The sequence below is a fragment of the Argiope bruennichi genome, chromosome 2 (assembly GCF_947563725.1).
Source record: "Argiope bruennichi chromosome 2, qqArgBrue1.1, whole genome shotgun sequence".
NCBI classification, from domain to species: domain Eukaryota; kingdom Metazoa; phylum Arthropoda; class Arachnida; order Araneae; family Araneidae; genus Argiope; species Argiope bruennichi.
Window position 1 is genome coordinate 4,635,258 of NC_079152.1, and position 15,096 is coordinate 4,650,353.

At 28.2% G+C, this 15,096-nt stretch overlaps 1 protein-coding gene across 3 annotated transcripts in view; it reads right to left on the reverse strand.

Moving 5' to 3' along the window:
* LOC129989458 (serine/threonine-protein kinase D3-like) overlaps positions 1 to 11,614 on the reverse strand; it is a 55,803-nt gene extending 44,189 nt beyond the window's left edge. Inside the window, exons 1-4 of one of the 3 annotated variants that reach the window (XM_056098030.1) lie at positions 11,596 to 11,614; positions 11,052 to 11,110; positions 9,159 to 9,316; positions 2,539 to 2,677 (exon numbers count right to left, since the gene is read on the reverse strand). In XM_056098030.1, the coding sequence (XP_055954005.1) occupies positions 2,539 to 2,677; positions 9,159 to 9,302 (283 nt within the window). In that variant the 5' untranslated portion in view covers positions 9,303 to 9,316; positions 11,052 to 11,110; positions 11,596 to 11,614. The other 2 variants (XM_056098021.1, XM_056098013.1) reach the window with 2 other exon arrangements.
* Positions 11,615 to 15,096: the final 3,482 nt, after the last annotated feature.

Genomic DNA, 15,096 nt, shown 5'->3' on the forward strand with positions numbered 1-15,096 from the left:
TAAATTCAATCAAAATTTGTATGCATAACTTGGTTCTCTCAACAAAGAATTTTAAACATCAAATTGTTACAAATGTTAAAGACATGTTATTTTAATATCCTTAATTCTACTTTGTTTATAAGTCAGTACATGTGAACCTTCCTAAAGAAATCAAGTAATAGTACCATTAAAAATGTAACTGTTGGGCCTTCTACTTTCCAATTAATTGCTAACTTTTGCAGTATTATGACATTGCCTTTTTATTATTATTATTATTTGCCATGCAAATTGAACAGATATTAAATAAAGTATTTCTTCCTTAATTTAAATAAGGGAAGAAAATCACAAAATTTGGTGAAGCAATAAAAATAATTTGAATTTCATGGCAAAAATAGTCCAAAAATAATTTAAATACAAAAATTTTAAAAATTCAGGAAAAATTATTTGAGCCTTAATTTGCATCATTAAAGTGACTATTTTGAGTTTTACAATAGTGTAAAAATAATTCTTGAACTGTAATAAATTTGAAAGTCACTATTTAATTAACTAAAATTTCAAAATAAATAAATGAAAACTCTTCAAGGTGCACATTTCAATCCTTCAAAATATATTTGTACCAAATTTCATAACTCCATATCTAGCAATCAGTCTTGCAGAGTGCCAACACATATGCGATTGCTAAAATTATTAATATAGAAAATGTAGAAAGAAAGTTTAATGTATAGTGTATTTAAAGTGGGAATCTCCAGAAGAAACAATACTAATAATTTATTTAAAAATTTGCTAGACACAATTTTTTTTATAGCTGAAAATGGTCTACACAGCATTTTTGAAGTTAATCAGGTCTTTCAAACTGCAACTTTAAAACTCTATGCTGTTTTAAATATCAAAATCAAGAAATATAAAAAAGATGCATCATATTAAATGATTCTGGGGGGGGGGGAGGATATCCAAAGGCAAAGATTTAAAAAAAAATGTTTATATATATAAAGGGATAAAGTTCTTTTGTATTATTATAATATATTTATAAGCATAAAAAAATATAAAAACTTTCATAGAAAAATTCAATTTAAAATCCTATGGTTACAAAATTCAATATGCATTTCTTTCAGTTAAAGTCAGTAATGTTATAACTTATGCATATTAAAATGCTAAAATTGAATTTATTCAAAACCACATGAATTGTATGTATAACTCATGATACTTTTAAAACAGGTTAGGTAACATTTAATATATGCAATTACCTTTAATATAAATTAATGGCAAATTTCTTCAAAACAAAACACACTGTCCAATAAATAATAGCAAAAATTCCAGCAAAGCAGTTTATGTGGTAACAGACTGTTGCATGAATGAAAAGCAACTCATTCATTATTTGAATTATTTATTTCAGTAATACCATATGTCACTATTTTTAGAAATCGAGCTTTTCATGTAAATTGGCTTTAAGTAGATGCACAGAATGAGGTAAAATATTTTAAATTTATGAATATTATATGACTGCTGATGATTTCATTCATAATTTATCAGTGAAAATGTTCTGACTCAAAAACAATAGAAAGTTCCTAGAATTTCAGCCAATGAATTAAAACAATGTACTATATATATGTACATTATATGATATGCCCAAACTGGACGATTACAATGTAGATTAATTTAGTCTTTTTACTTTTTTTAGAACAGTATCAGGAAGTGCCTAGCTAGTAGTACAGAAACAAAAAACAAGATTAAAATAAAATGATTTTCCTTAATTATTGATATTTGAAATCTTTAATTTGCTCTTAAAAATAAAAATAAAGGCTTTTCTTTGGGGGTGGGGCGGGGGTGTTAAATAGTTGTTTTAAAATGATTTCAAACATCATAGATAATTTTTATTTCATAAGATGAAGAAACTCCAGAAATTGTCAATGTAACAATTAATATTTAATAAGTGGTTATGAAGCATTTGCAAGAGTCAAAATTAACTAGACATCCAAAGCAGATTTCGTCTAGAAAAAAAAAAAAAAAATTGTCATTGAGAAGTATAGTTAGTAGGAAAAAAGTTTTCTTTGATTTTCCAAAAACTAACTTTTGGTGACTTAATAGAATTTTGAAAAAAAACTGATTCATTTATTTTGAGTACCACATAAACTGTGCTTGCTCTGTAAAAACATTTTTATTTCTGGTTTCATAGGTCTACTGTTATTCACATCTGAATGAAGTTCACCAGTTCTCTTTGAGTAGTTTATATATTTGACAAGTTGGACTTTCAGAAAACGAAAATTTACAAAAGCAATGGATTTGAATGTTTATTTATATTATATATATATATATATATATATATATATATATATATAATAACAAATTTGACAAATCATAAAACTTTAACTTTAGACTCAGCATTAATAGTAAATAAAAGTTGTAGAGATCACCACATAGAGCATATTTAATTACATTCATAAATGCATTACGGATTTAAAATATTTTGAAATTGTATAAAATATTACAATCAAAGGTTTAAAAAAATTAATAGAGATACAAACAATTTTAGAATATTTGTAGATTAAATGCTTATCATACCAGATAGAACAACTTCTATAATTCCATTTTCCAAGACATCTGATACAGTTAAAACTGGTAGTAATATGGTATCAAAATTATAATCATGGCGAAAGAAAAGCAACCGTTGATCCAGCTTACTGATACCATGATCTGGAAACTAAAAAGAAGATATTATTAATTTTTTTTATTTAAAAACTAATAATACTTAAGCCAATTAATAATCATCTCATCATGAATTATATCAGTATAAAAAAGTATGAAGTAAGGACATGAACTATGAATGAAACATCAGTATGAAAAGGATTGATCTTTTCTTTTTTAAGTTTGCCTTGAACTTATTATATATATTTAGATACTATATTCTTCTGTAAGTCAATATTTCTATTGAAATCAAAAGTTTAGCATTTTGTAGTACACTCACAACAAATCAAAATAAGAGAAATGGCAGATTCATATTAAGAATCCAATACAAACACTTTATCTTTCTTCAACTTTTTCCTTCTCAATTTTAGTATTCTATAAAAAATACATTTTATCAGTTACCAGATATGAAATTCATATCATGACAAATTAAAAATAATAAAGTTCACTTTTGCTTGAGCTCTCTTACACAGGCATTGCATTAAATAATTTAACTTTGAATGCCATATCTAAAAATCTTACACTTTCCTTTTTAATGGTTTCAATCTTCAAGGAAAAATAGCAAAAAATAGTAAGCCAGAGAAAAGAATGTAGAAGTCTTTCTCTCTTGCCAAAATGAAAACCTCACGGAGATTTACTCTTTGTAAGGTTACATTTTTGCTGTAGCAGACAAACCATAACTAAATGTATCCATTTTGCACAAAATTCCTTCTGTTATTGATAAGGAACAAGGTGCAGCTTTATGGCAGATCTTTCTAGCTATCCAGAGACAGCACAGGCAAAGTTTTAAAAAATTTCCACAACAGGAAATTTTTTTATAGGTTTGAAATGACAATGTAAATTAAAAGTGAATCACAGTTAATGATATGTAAAAAAAAAAGTTAATGTTATACCGTTAAAATTTTTTGCATATAAATACATAAATACCATATCTAAGTAAATTTAATTTTAACCTTAATTTCATTATTTTCTTTATTGTTAAGCCACAGAAGAATAGATATTTAAAAACAAAAATAAAAAATAGGTTAAAAATAATTGCAAACATTTATTTTGAACTTACTTTTTAAATAAAAATTAGTAAATAGTAAGCCTGATAATCAGATTATTGATGATTCCACCAGCATCAAGGCAAATATGAAACCTGTTATTTACAATTTAATTGTTTAACGATTCAACTATAATAAGAAAAGGAAAAAATTGAGTTGTGCAAAAAAGTATCATTGCATAATGTTGTGTTGTCTCTACCACTTGAGTATGTGAATCATCATTGCTAGTGCAGCACATGAAACTTTAGAATATAAAAATTCAATTTAACAATTCATATATTGATACATTTTCAGTAGCAAATACTTTTATTCAATCCTATCATGTCTAATATTTTAGTTTCCTAATTTTGATTGCCAATAAAGTCTTTTACAGTTAAGATTGATAGTTCAAACAGATATATCGATTCTGTTAATTTAATCATACAATAAAGAGTTATTTTTTCTAAAGATCATTTCAAAGGATTAGTTCTTAAAATAGAAGTATGTAAAAATTAGCTCAACTTCAAGGACTCAAGAGTAATAAATTTTAACAGATAACAATAGACATTTTATTATTCTAAATAGAATGTGCAGAGTATAACACAACTTAAGATTATTAGCAATATTACATTGATTTTCTATTTATCAAAGGGTAATAAAGAACTATTAACTTTAAACATATTATTCAAAGTATTGCCACTAGTAATCGAGATAAATAAACAAGAGTAAATAAACTTAATAAAATAGTTTTTATACTCTGTTTCACCCTAACTTGGCAGTAGTGAATATTCTACGCATGCCGAATCGCAGTCGTTGTCAAGGGAACTGGGTTACTTTAAAATACAAAGTTACAAGAAATGTAGATCGCTAGGCGAAACTTTATCGCCCAAATTTTTCGCCAAATAATAAATATTTATTAACTTTATTAGATTGTCATTTTAAATCAGAATTCATTCTTACCTTATTTTCATTATTTTGTTCAATATTATTGGTACATAACTTTACTGATTTATTAAAATAATTTCATTTTAAGTTTATACTTATTTATACGCGATTGAATGACTATTAAAATCCCACATAATTGAAAGCAATGCATAAGTGAGAGTGGCTAAAGTTTTTATTTCTTGACTGAATATTCAATATTGTTGCTATTAGCGATAGGCGAGGATCGAACTCGCAACCTTTGGGTTCGTAGCCGAGTAACAAGACCACTAGACAAAAGAAATTTCTCATGTCTCGTAGCTGTTATCTGGCTTATAAAGCATCACCACAATATCAAGAAGTTGATTTTTCAGAGATTGAAGTTTAGAACTGTTAAACAAAATATAATAATGGTTTTGAGTAATAAGCCTTGCATTAATAACAATATATGACATTATTTGCGATGAAACAACATGCAGTGCTTAATAAAAAGTAACGTTAAACTGAGATTTTTTTCAAATGTTTTACGGTTTTCTCAATAAAGTCTAAAAATTAACAAAAGGAAGAAATTTTAAAAAATTTAAATTTTTGAATTAATACAATAATTAACGTATTTATATTAATAATAAATAATTTTGCATATTATATATAAATATATATATATATTCATGAAAATCAAATTTAAAAATCAAACATTATTAATTTAATCCAGAAAATCAAGTATTTACAAATATATAAATACGCTAAATATTCAGAATATCGTAAATTATTGTATTATAAAAATCGTAAAATATTAAAATTCGAAGTAATTGAGAATATCAAGAGAAATAAATTATTTTATGGGGGGAAAAAACATACTTACTAAAGTTATTCAGAACATTTAAAAAATATATTAATTATAATATACATTATAAATGAGACATCAAAAATCATCAGCACTCATTAGTTCTGCCTCACTGTCACTTTAATCACTGTTCATGGAAATTATTAAATTTTGGTTTTCGCATACTTCCTCTACAAGTCCGTCAATTTCCCACATTTCTTTCTCTTTTGTTGTTACATGGTTAATGCATTTTTTCCAATTGTCAATTGTTACTTTTTGTATTGCTTGGATTACGAGCTCCTTTACATCATTAAGCTTAAAAGTTTTATTTTCGCGTGCAACATGTCCTTTAATTTGACTCCAAATCATCTCGATAGGATTTAACTCGCTGTGGTAAGGTGGCAATCTCAAAATTGTATGTCCATATTTTTCTGCAATAGTTTCTACTCGATATATATCATAAAAATGTTTCACTTCAGAAACTTTCTGCAAAAGTTCAATTTTAATCATGTCTTTATCCCATGAAATATGCTTTTGGGATAACCATTCTTGAATAGACTTTTTAGTCCAAGAAGTTGTAGGAATTTTCTCCATTTTTACAGAATGATAAGAAGCATTGTCCATTACGATTACGCTGTTTTTCTTCAGTTTAGGAAGAACACTTTCTAGCCATTTTTCAAAATGATCACCATTCATCTCGTCATGACAGTCACCAGTTTTTTTTCCCAATGAAAATCTCAGCTGCATCACGAACGAAACCTTCTTCGCTTCCAATATGTGTAATAATGAGTCTTCTTCCTTTTCCTTTTGGTGCCGACAAACCTACTGTTCAATTTGAAGAGGAGGCTTCGTAGCTACTTTTAATTTTAGTATCTTGCCATACTCGACTCTGAGAATGGCCTTCATTTACCCATGTCTCATCAAGATAATAAATGGGCGTGTTTTGTTTCTTATAATGAGCAATTTTTCTCAAATAATTCCTCCGCCACAAAATAATATCTTGTCTCTCTAGGAGTAACGCTTGTGTTTTTCTTTTTTCAAAAGAAAATCCCAAGTCTTTCAATATTCTGTAAAGCGTTGTTCTGCTGATGTTTTTCGAAAAGATATCTCTATCATCGTTCACAACTTTTAAAACTTTATCTAATGTTGGGATCTCATTTCTACGAAAAAATGCATGATTTTTTCGTCGAATGCAGGATAAGGTAAAGTCATCATATTTTATAAGTCTTGGTTGTTTACCTTCTGAGCCTGGTCGCTTCTTTCCAGGGGTACTTAAAGGACTGGATGCCTTTTTTTCTTTTTTCAAACAGAAAACTGTTCTTTGTGAAACACCCGTAAGATGCGAAACTTTGTCAATGATTTGATTGATAGAGTCATGAGGGTTTTCTTCTCGGAGTCGAGAATAAACATTTAATATGTTTCTACGTGCTGCACTTTTTATTGGTTTCCCTCGTCTTGAAGGTGTATAGAGGGTAGTCGGTGATAACACTTTTTAAGACATTTTAGAAATGACGACTTGAATAAATATCAACAATCGAAAATGAATGTGATTAACAAGATCAAAAAATATCAGTTAATTAAAAAGCGAGAGCAAAAAAAGTACGTGTGATGATAATAACGGTGAGAACTAAATGGATAGCTGGCGAGGGCGTACAAGAGAAGCGCGCCAAATATTTGACCTTGGAGACCGGTTCTACAAAGTGGAATTCATTATGTCAATCTTTTGGTTTTATTCGTTCGCTTTATTTACAAAATATTTAACAGATAAGCACTTCTAACTTGAGAATAATTTTAAATACATGCTGATAAAAAAAAACGATATCTGTAATTTATGATATAATTTGATAAATTTCAGCGCATTTTAGTTGTTTTAAAGTCAAAATGGATGGGGAACTCTTTCCCAGCGTGGAGCGTCACATTTTCTGCCTTTTACAATACTGCCAAGTTGGGGTGAAACAGAGTATAGAAACACTTTTTATAAATGTCTTAAAAACAGAATTTTCATTTTGCTAAGTTATTTCTTATTCTTTATAACCTATTTAGAATAATAGAATTTCTATCACTACTCATTAATTTCTTGATGCTGACATATAATGTTGTTGGCTAACTTTAGTATTAATTCTTTGATGGACAGTCAAATTTGTCATGAAAGAACCCATTTAATATGATATCTTTATGATTTTTTGAGAGCAATTAATTACTGTCATGTAGTCAATACATATGTACCATTTTTTTTTAGAATAATTTTTTTCCCCCAACAAAATTAGATGTCAAATTTTTCAGTACTGGCATGGTTAAAATGTGACTTCTTGATACTTACATTTGCTTCTTTGAAACGTGCATCATGAGAATGCATATTTTATCCATTAAATCTCATTTAGTCCAAGTATTGGAGTAATTGAGGTATAATATGAAGAGAGACCAAATGTTTTTATCTCAAAATGACATCTATTAATTACAGGTATTTGTCTAGTTGGAGTATAAAATATTATATTATTTCCAATTTTTTTATTATTTGCCTCCATCCTTCAAATGTACCGACAAATGGACCACTTAAATCTATAGTTAAAATTTAGAAAATAACTGATAATGAAACAAAGGAAATATTAAAACAGTATTTTCACTGAAAGTGTACAAGTATACAAAATTTTAAAATTCTAGCTTGTCAGGAAATGAATGATAATCCAATCACAGAGTCAATCTTTACAAGCATGAAGTAAGTTCCATACATTGTTCAGAAAATACAATAAAAAAAATTACTACATGGTACACTCTAGCCACACAGGTAAAAATACAAGCTGCTAAAGAAAAAAAAAAGAAAAAGGCAAAAAACAAATAGCAATCCAGTAATAATGGCTGGCATATTTTCAAGTATAATATTTATATTTGCAGCATATCAGTTGCATAATACAAAAATATCATCAAGCAATGTTTAACTTGGGATATGCAAAAGATCTGTCAAACATTGCATGCAGCAATTCCTTAATGTCATTTTGAAATGGAAATTAAATAGTTTCTTCTGCCACTATTCATAATCTAGCCATTGCTTGAACTAGTCTTGGATAAAATATGTGAAATGAGATTTTACAAAAAGCATACCCCAGAGCAAATAAATGCATTAAAAAGACACATTCTAATCATGCTAATATTACAAAATTTGACACTTAATTTTCTAAGAAAGGTAATATATATATATATATAGAGAGAGAGAGAGAGAAAATGACCATATGACAATGATAAATTGCCAGAAAAGAAAACCACAAAGATAAAATATTAAATAGATTCTTTAATGACTATAATTTGATTGTTCATCAAAGGTATGCAGTTAAAACTAATGTTAGTCAACAGCATACAGATTATATATAAGTACAAAAAAAATAATTTAATGAATGATGGTAGAAATACTATAATTCTAAATAGGTTACAGAGAAAAAAACAATTTGTAAAATTATTCACATTTATTCATTGCCTTCCATTTATATAAAATAATTATTGGCTACGAAAGAACAATTACATTTATATATTATTAAGGATAATAAATGAAGATGATATAAGTAGAAAAAAGGAAAGATAATTTATTCATATTAATATTATAAAATTAGAAATTTGAATCTCTAAGATATATATATATATATATATATATAATGTAATATTTTATCCCTTAAGAATCAGTTGCAAAAAAAAAAAAGAAAAGAACAGTAACTTTTATTCAGATGCAAAACACTCACTTTTTGATCTAAGAAGTTACAAGCCAATTCCTTCAATTTCTCTATAGAAAAATCAGCAGTATTTACAACAATTGTCTCCCTTGCAAGACCAGCTTGCAAAACAAAAGTCAAATCACTGGGGATATTCAGAACAGGAGGTTCCATCCTGTTCACGATATCTGTAACATATATAAGAATAAATACCATCTAACCCTTTTTATATTTATTTATATATATTAGCCATATATTCAGAATAGGAAGTTCCATCTTATTTAATAATATCAATAATACATAGAAGAAAAAGTATCTATTCTTTCCATGTATTTTTAATTTGCTTATTTTAATTATATATATTCAGTACATAATATTCCATCCTCTTCATGATATCAGTAGCATATACAAAAATAAATATCATTTAACTTTTTTATATATTTTAAATTTATTTTTTAGCTACATATTAATTATTTTTACAAAACAACATTTTTTCCCCAGCCATATAAGAAAAGAGTAATTTGGTCTCCAATATTCAGACAGAAATATAAACATTACAAAATAATAAGTTACTTGGGAAATACCCGAGATAAAAAATATATTGAATATTTTCAAAGTGAATTTTACGAATTTAGTTTTTTACATATCAATATCCTCACTAAATAAAGGAAATTATTATTAACAATATTTTTTGGCAACTTAAAATCTGCAATATTCCATTATATTCCATTTATTTTTTTTAATAATATATATATATCAATTGCTGGTATTCAAACTTCACAATTTTGTAAGGTAATTTTTTTTTCTTTTGATACAACTGCCATGAGCATAATAATAACTGCAATTAAATACCTAAAAATATAACTAATATTTAACATATCATTTAATGCACACTTTATTAAAAATAAAAATATGAAAATCTACCAGGAAAATTTCAAATAACTATTTGAAACATTTAAAATAAATTTTTCTTTGCAGGAAAAAAAATTAAATAATTAAAATCAGAATTTGTGGCATAAGTGATTTTGTTGCATAAGTTGAAATTTAATTATATAACTTATGAATAAAATACTAATATCCATCTTTTATTTACACAAAAATACTTAAAATCTTATTTCTTAACTATAATATTTTTCATACATTAGAAAAAATTGAAATGCGAGAAAAATTTAAAGCAGTTATGCAAAGTGCAATTCAATTTTGCCCATTTGGACAGGAAAAAAAAAGAAAATATGAAGACATACACTTTCAACTTTTGTACTGAGATTTAACTGGGCATTGATACTTATTATGAATATTTATACATTTATTTGGTATGTTAACCCTATTTTTAGATGCTTACATTAAAAAAAATGTCTGCTCAAAATTTCAAAAATGAAATCGGATATCATATAATTTACAAAATAACGATAACTATAATAGCTACGTGCCTCATGCATTAATAAAAAATAAACCTTTCGATAGTAATTTTAAATGTATAAAATAAAACAATTTTCATAACAACCTACACACATAACAGGTGGATAGGAAGCAAATATTAAACCGTAACTTGAACTTTGCAATACAAAATTTAAAAAAAAAAAAATGTAGAACACATTATGTACTTAACTCCAGCAAAACTTTATACTTATTAACCAAGAGGAACTTTCAAGCAGTTCAATTTCATACATAATATACACAGTTCCGGATATCTCAGTTGAGCGTTAACATAGCAACAGGTGTATTAAATCAAGTTTATGGAACAATGTTGCGAAATAACCTGATTTCAGATTGTCTACGGTAACGCATTAAGAAAATAAAATTAATAATTATTATCATGGCTCATTTTATTAAAAAAAAAAATGACGTTCAACACAATTTCAGAAAATAATTTAAAAATACAAAAAAATAATTACATTTATAATTTTTGCATAAATGACATACCTGTTACACTATTTCACTGCACAAACTAAGCATGAATATACACATCCTCTAATAAAGTACTGAAAACAAAATAATTACAATGCAGAAGTAATATACATAAAAATTATTTTAACAGACAGACAAAATAAAATAATATCATCAACAGTCAACACTGTCAGTTGCTACGTCAAGGTAAGCTCACTTCACATTTGATTGTCTTCTTCTGTAGAAATTAAATACATTCCTAGCTTCAGGCATTTTAGAATTCTTTTTGAGCGAAAACATAAATGAATGCTTATTTTGGATAAATCACGAGATATTAAACATAAGCCATCTTTCCTATATCCTTATTCTTAAAAAGTTTTTTTTATTATTATTTTTATTTTTATTAATGTGATTAAATCCGGCTTCTTCAGATACTTTTAATCAAAGGAAGGGAGCAAATAAATAAATAAATAATGTACTATTACTTTCGCAGTTTAAATACGACGTTTATTATATCAAAAAAAAATTTAATCAATGAAAAATAATTCGAAATTTCGATGATTTCAAATTAAAAACTTACATATTAGGTCAAATTCCACTTTATTCATTTGAATACTGCACTCTAAAATAAACTTCTACTCATCAACAATAATATATGGCATTACTCCATTTTGTAATTTCTTGCACATCAGAATTTGTAATGTAAAGGCTAATTTTTAATATGTGGAAATGAGAAAGTATTTTAATTTTTAGTTGTGCGACTTTTGCTCTCTTTAAATATATATTTTTTATTTTAATTTAAAGCAAATTAAGTCACTGAAGAAATTTGTTGAAATGAATTGTTTAGGAATTTTAATGCGATAGTTTTAGCTTGACATGTTATTCGGATATTTAGATTTGGAAATAGCATATTTTTTATTCTAAAGTTCTCAGATATAAGTTTGAGTCACCCTAATTTTCTTAAGCCTTAATCTATTTAGAAATAGCCGTTTTTGCATTAATAGTGCCAATGATCATTTCACAGACAGAAAGTGTTGAAATGCTTGAACTATTTCTTTAAGAATTCAATTAATTCCACTAAGTACAATAAAAATCTTATTCAAAGAGGTATGCATTTTGGGATATTGAAAGTCATAATTATGATATAAGCTTTTTTTAATGATAAAGAATATGTGTGTGTGGTGATGCTTTGCAAGCACTTATTCTAAAACTATAAAAGTTGACACAAATATACATAGAAAGGTGAAAATGTTCATTTCGCAGCGAATTTGCTGAACTTTTCAAACGAATTTTAATTAAAAATAAAGCAAAATATAGATGTTTTTCCACTATGACTCTCCCAAAATATTGCACAAAATTGATTTTAACATCGTTTTAAAATTTGGAAAACTATGTTTTCAATGGAACTAATTAAAAAATATATAAATTTTTCCTAAATTAAAAAAAATAAATTACGAAATTTTTCCATGATTAATTTTCAACAATAAATTATATTATCGCCCAACAATTCAATAGCATTGTGATGTCATGGGACTTCGCTCTTTTACTTTGGTTCATATGCAAAAAGATGTACACTGTTTGATTTCTTAAAAGTTAAATGTAAAGTGGAAAAAGTAATATATTTTTTATTCTAAAGTATAAAAATGAAATAAAGAAAATCAATATTCTTTGGAATTCGTGGCAGCAAAACATTTTTGACTCGCAATGTGCCATCAAAATGGTGGCTACGATAACGTTTTTCATCAATTTTTTAATGACAAATATCATGCCATTACACAGCCGTGGTGGGTTCAAATTCCGAAGTAAAATAACGGAGATCCAGCTTTTAGTCGTAGAAGGTATGGTGACATGCCTGGCAAATCCAATGAGTTCAAAAACTCTGTTGGATAATTTACAGCTTCGTTAGCATCGCAAATTGTATTGATCGATTTTTATGATACCAAGTCGTCTGGCAACGACTGCTGTATCTTGAAGTTTAAGTAGTCGACGTCCACATTTTTTGCTGCCAAAATGGCTCTTTCTGCCAGTCATGATTTATGCATTGTGTGCGTACATCGGGAAATATGCGGTCAATGAGAGCATTTGCGAATCAACGACAGTGCAAAAATTAATGGGCAATTTAATGCATCCATTATTTTCATAGACAGCAACTTCCCAGCACAGTTGGTTCCATAGGAGGTCCCAGAGCTTGGCGACAAACTTGGCGACCATTTTGTGGCGACTTTGGCGCCAAAATAGATTATACCTGAAACATCGAGAATTTTCCCGATCCGTCCAGTAGGAACCGAGTTACGCCTCAAACGTTCCTGATTGGTTGAGAGATTTCTAGCCCCGCCTCCTGATACCTATAAAAGGAGCTGCAGCTGCCGGGGAGTAGTAGTGAACCAGAGTCGTCGTCGTGAATTGAAGAGTCGTGAACCAGGAGTAGTCGGAAGCGACAGAGTCGAGAGTAGTCGAAAGCGACGGTGAAGAACTGGTCTTCCAGGGATAAGTGGAGCTGCAACGGAGTCAAGCTAGTGCTGAACTAAGCTGTGCGCTACTGTCTGCAGTAGAGAGTCTTGTTATATGCTGCTGTTGTGTGCTGTATATAGTTGTCGTCTTCGTGCTGTCCTGTGTGTCTTCATGTAAATAAACGTCGTTGTTTTATTTTCTACTGCCGCCTGGTGATTAAGCGTTCTTCACACCGTATAACTTCCACTATCCAAACGAACTCCGGAAATTTTGTAACATTTGGTGTCAGAAGTGGGATATTTCGTAACAATATATTAGATTTTAAAAGTATTAGAATGATAGTCATTTACTGAATTCCAAATTTAAAGAACTGTATGATTGGGCCTGAATAGTGCATTCCATCGAGATAGTCGAGCTGGGCATTGAAAAGAAAATGTCAGTCACTGATCTTGGGAATTAAACTTTATTGGTAATGATCTAATGCCATTTGGTCTTCGTTCAGGAATTCAGAACTCATAAAAAAAGGTGGAAAAGGACAGATTTTTTAAAAAATCAAAACCACTTTAGAACTTTTAGGTATTATAGCGTAACTCTATGCTTCTCAATATTCCAAATAATTATCCTGGACTGACATCTACTCGTTATCTGTTTTGGCTGCGTGAATTTAAAAATTACTGAATAAACAAGAATGTGACATATAAAATATTTAATCACAGCACAAACACAATACAACCTTTCATCAAGAAGTTTTCAGTGAAGTATGAAAAATGAACATAACAGCTGACATCATTTTGGTTAGCTCTGATTGGTTCGCTGGAAGATGCCTTTCGAAACAACTATCATTTGAAGAGTAAATTTGATATTTTACTTGGTAGGATAAGTTACCTTCCTGGAAAACTTCGAGAGAAACTGGTCTACATGCGGGTTTAAATTGTAGAAAATCTCCCAACAGCCAGCCTGATTGCAGCAAAGAAATCAGTATCAGTTTTTGAATAAAGGAAGGTTTACATAAAGCCAGTATTGTTATGTTTGTAAGATTGTGTATCTGCAGAAAGAGAAAAACGTAATCTGGAAAAGAACTTGTACTTACAAGACAACCTTTCTGTATAAATATTATCGTGTTAAAATTTCGGTTCGTCTTGTTTTGAAATATTACTATAGCTAGTTTTGGTAGACTACTAGAGTTGGGTTAATATTTGGTTTCACTGTATCAGATATAAGTTGATAATAATACTCGATTATACCGGATGCTATGGTATTTGATTTACCTCGAATCGATTCTTTTCTCGTCGGAATGAAATCGAATCCTCGGTGTGACCGTTTCTCACATTTAGGCCGAGATAACGTTGAATTGATATCTATTTTTACAGTATCAAGCAGATTGATACTGATACTCGATTGTAATATTTTACCTAACAAATTTTATGTTTAATACATAATGAAATCTATCTCTTCGTCATCAATGGGTATTACAAATCTATCTTTTAATAGATATTAGTTCTAAAGATTGTTACCACTATTCAAATTTATCAATATATATGTAAATATAATTTGGTTTGGTCGGGGTGTGCAGTAGCAAGGGGAGAAGAGGAGAGGATGCCACGTCCAGTAGTATTTGTTGATGGTTAAG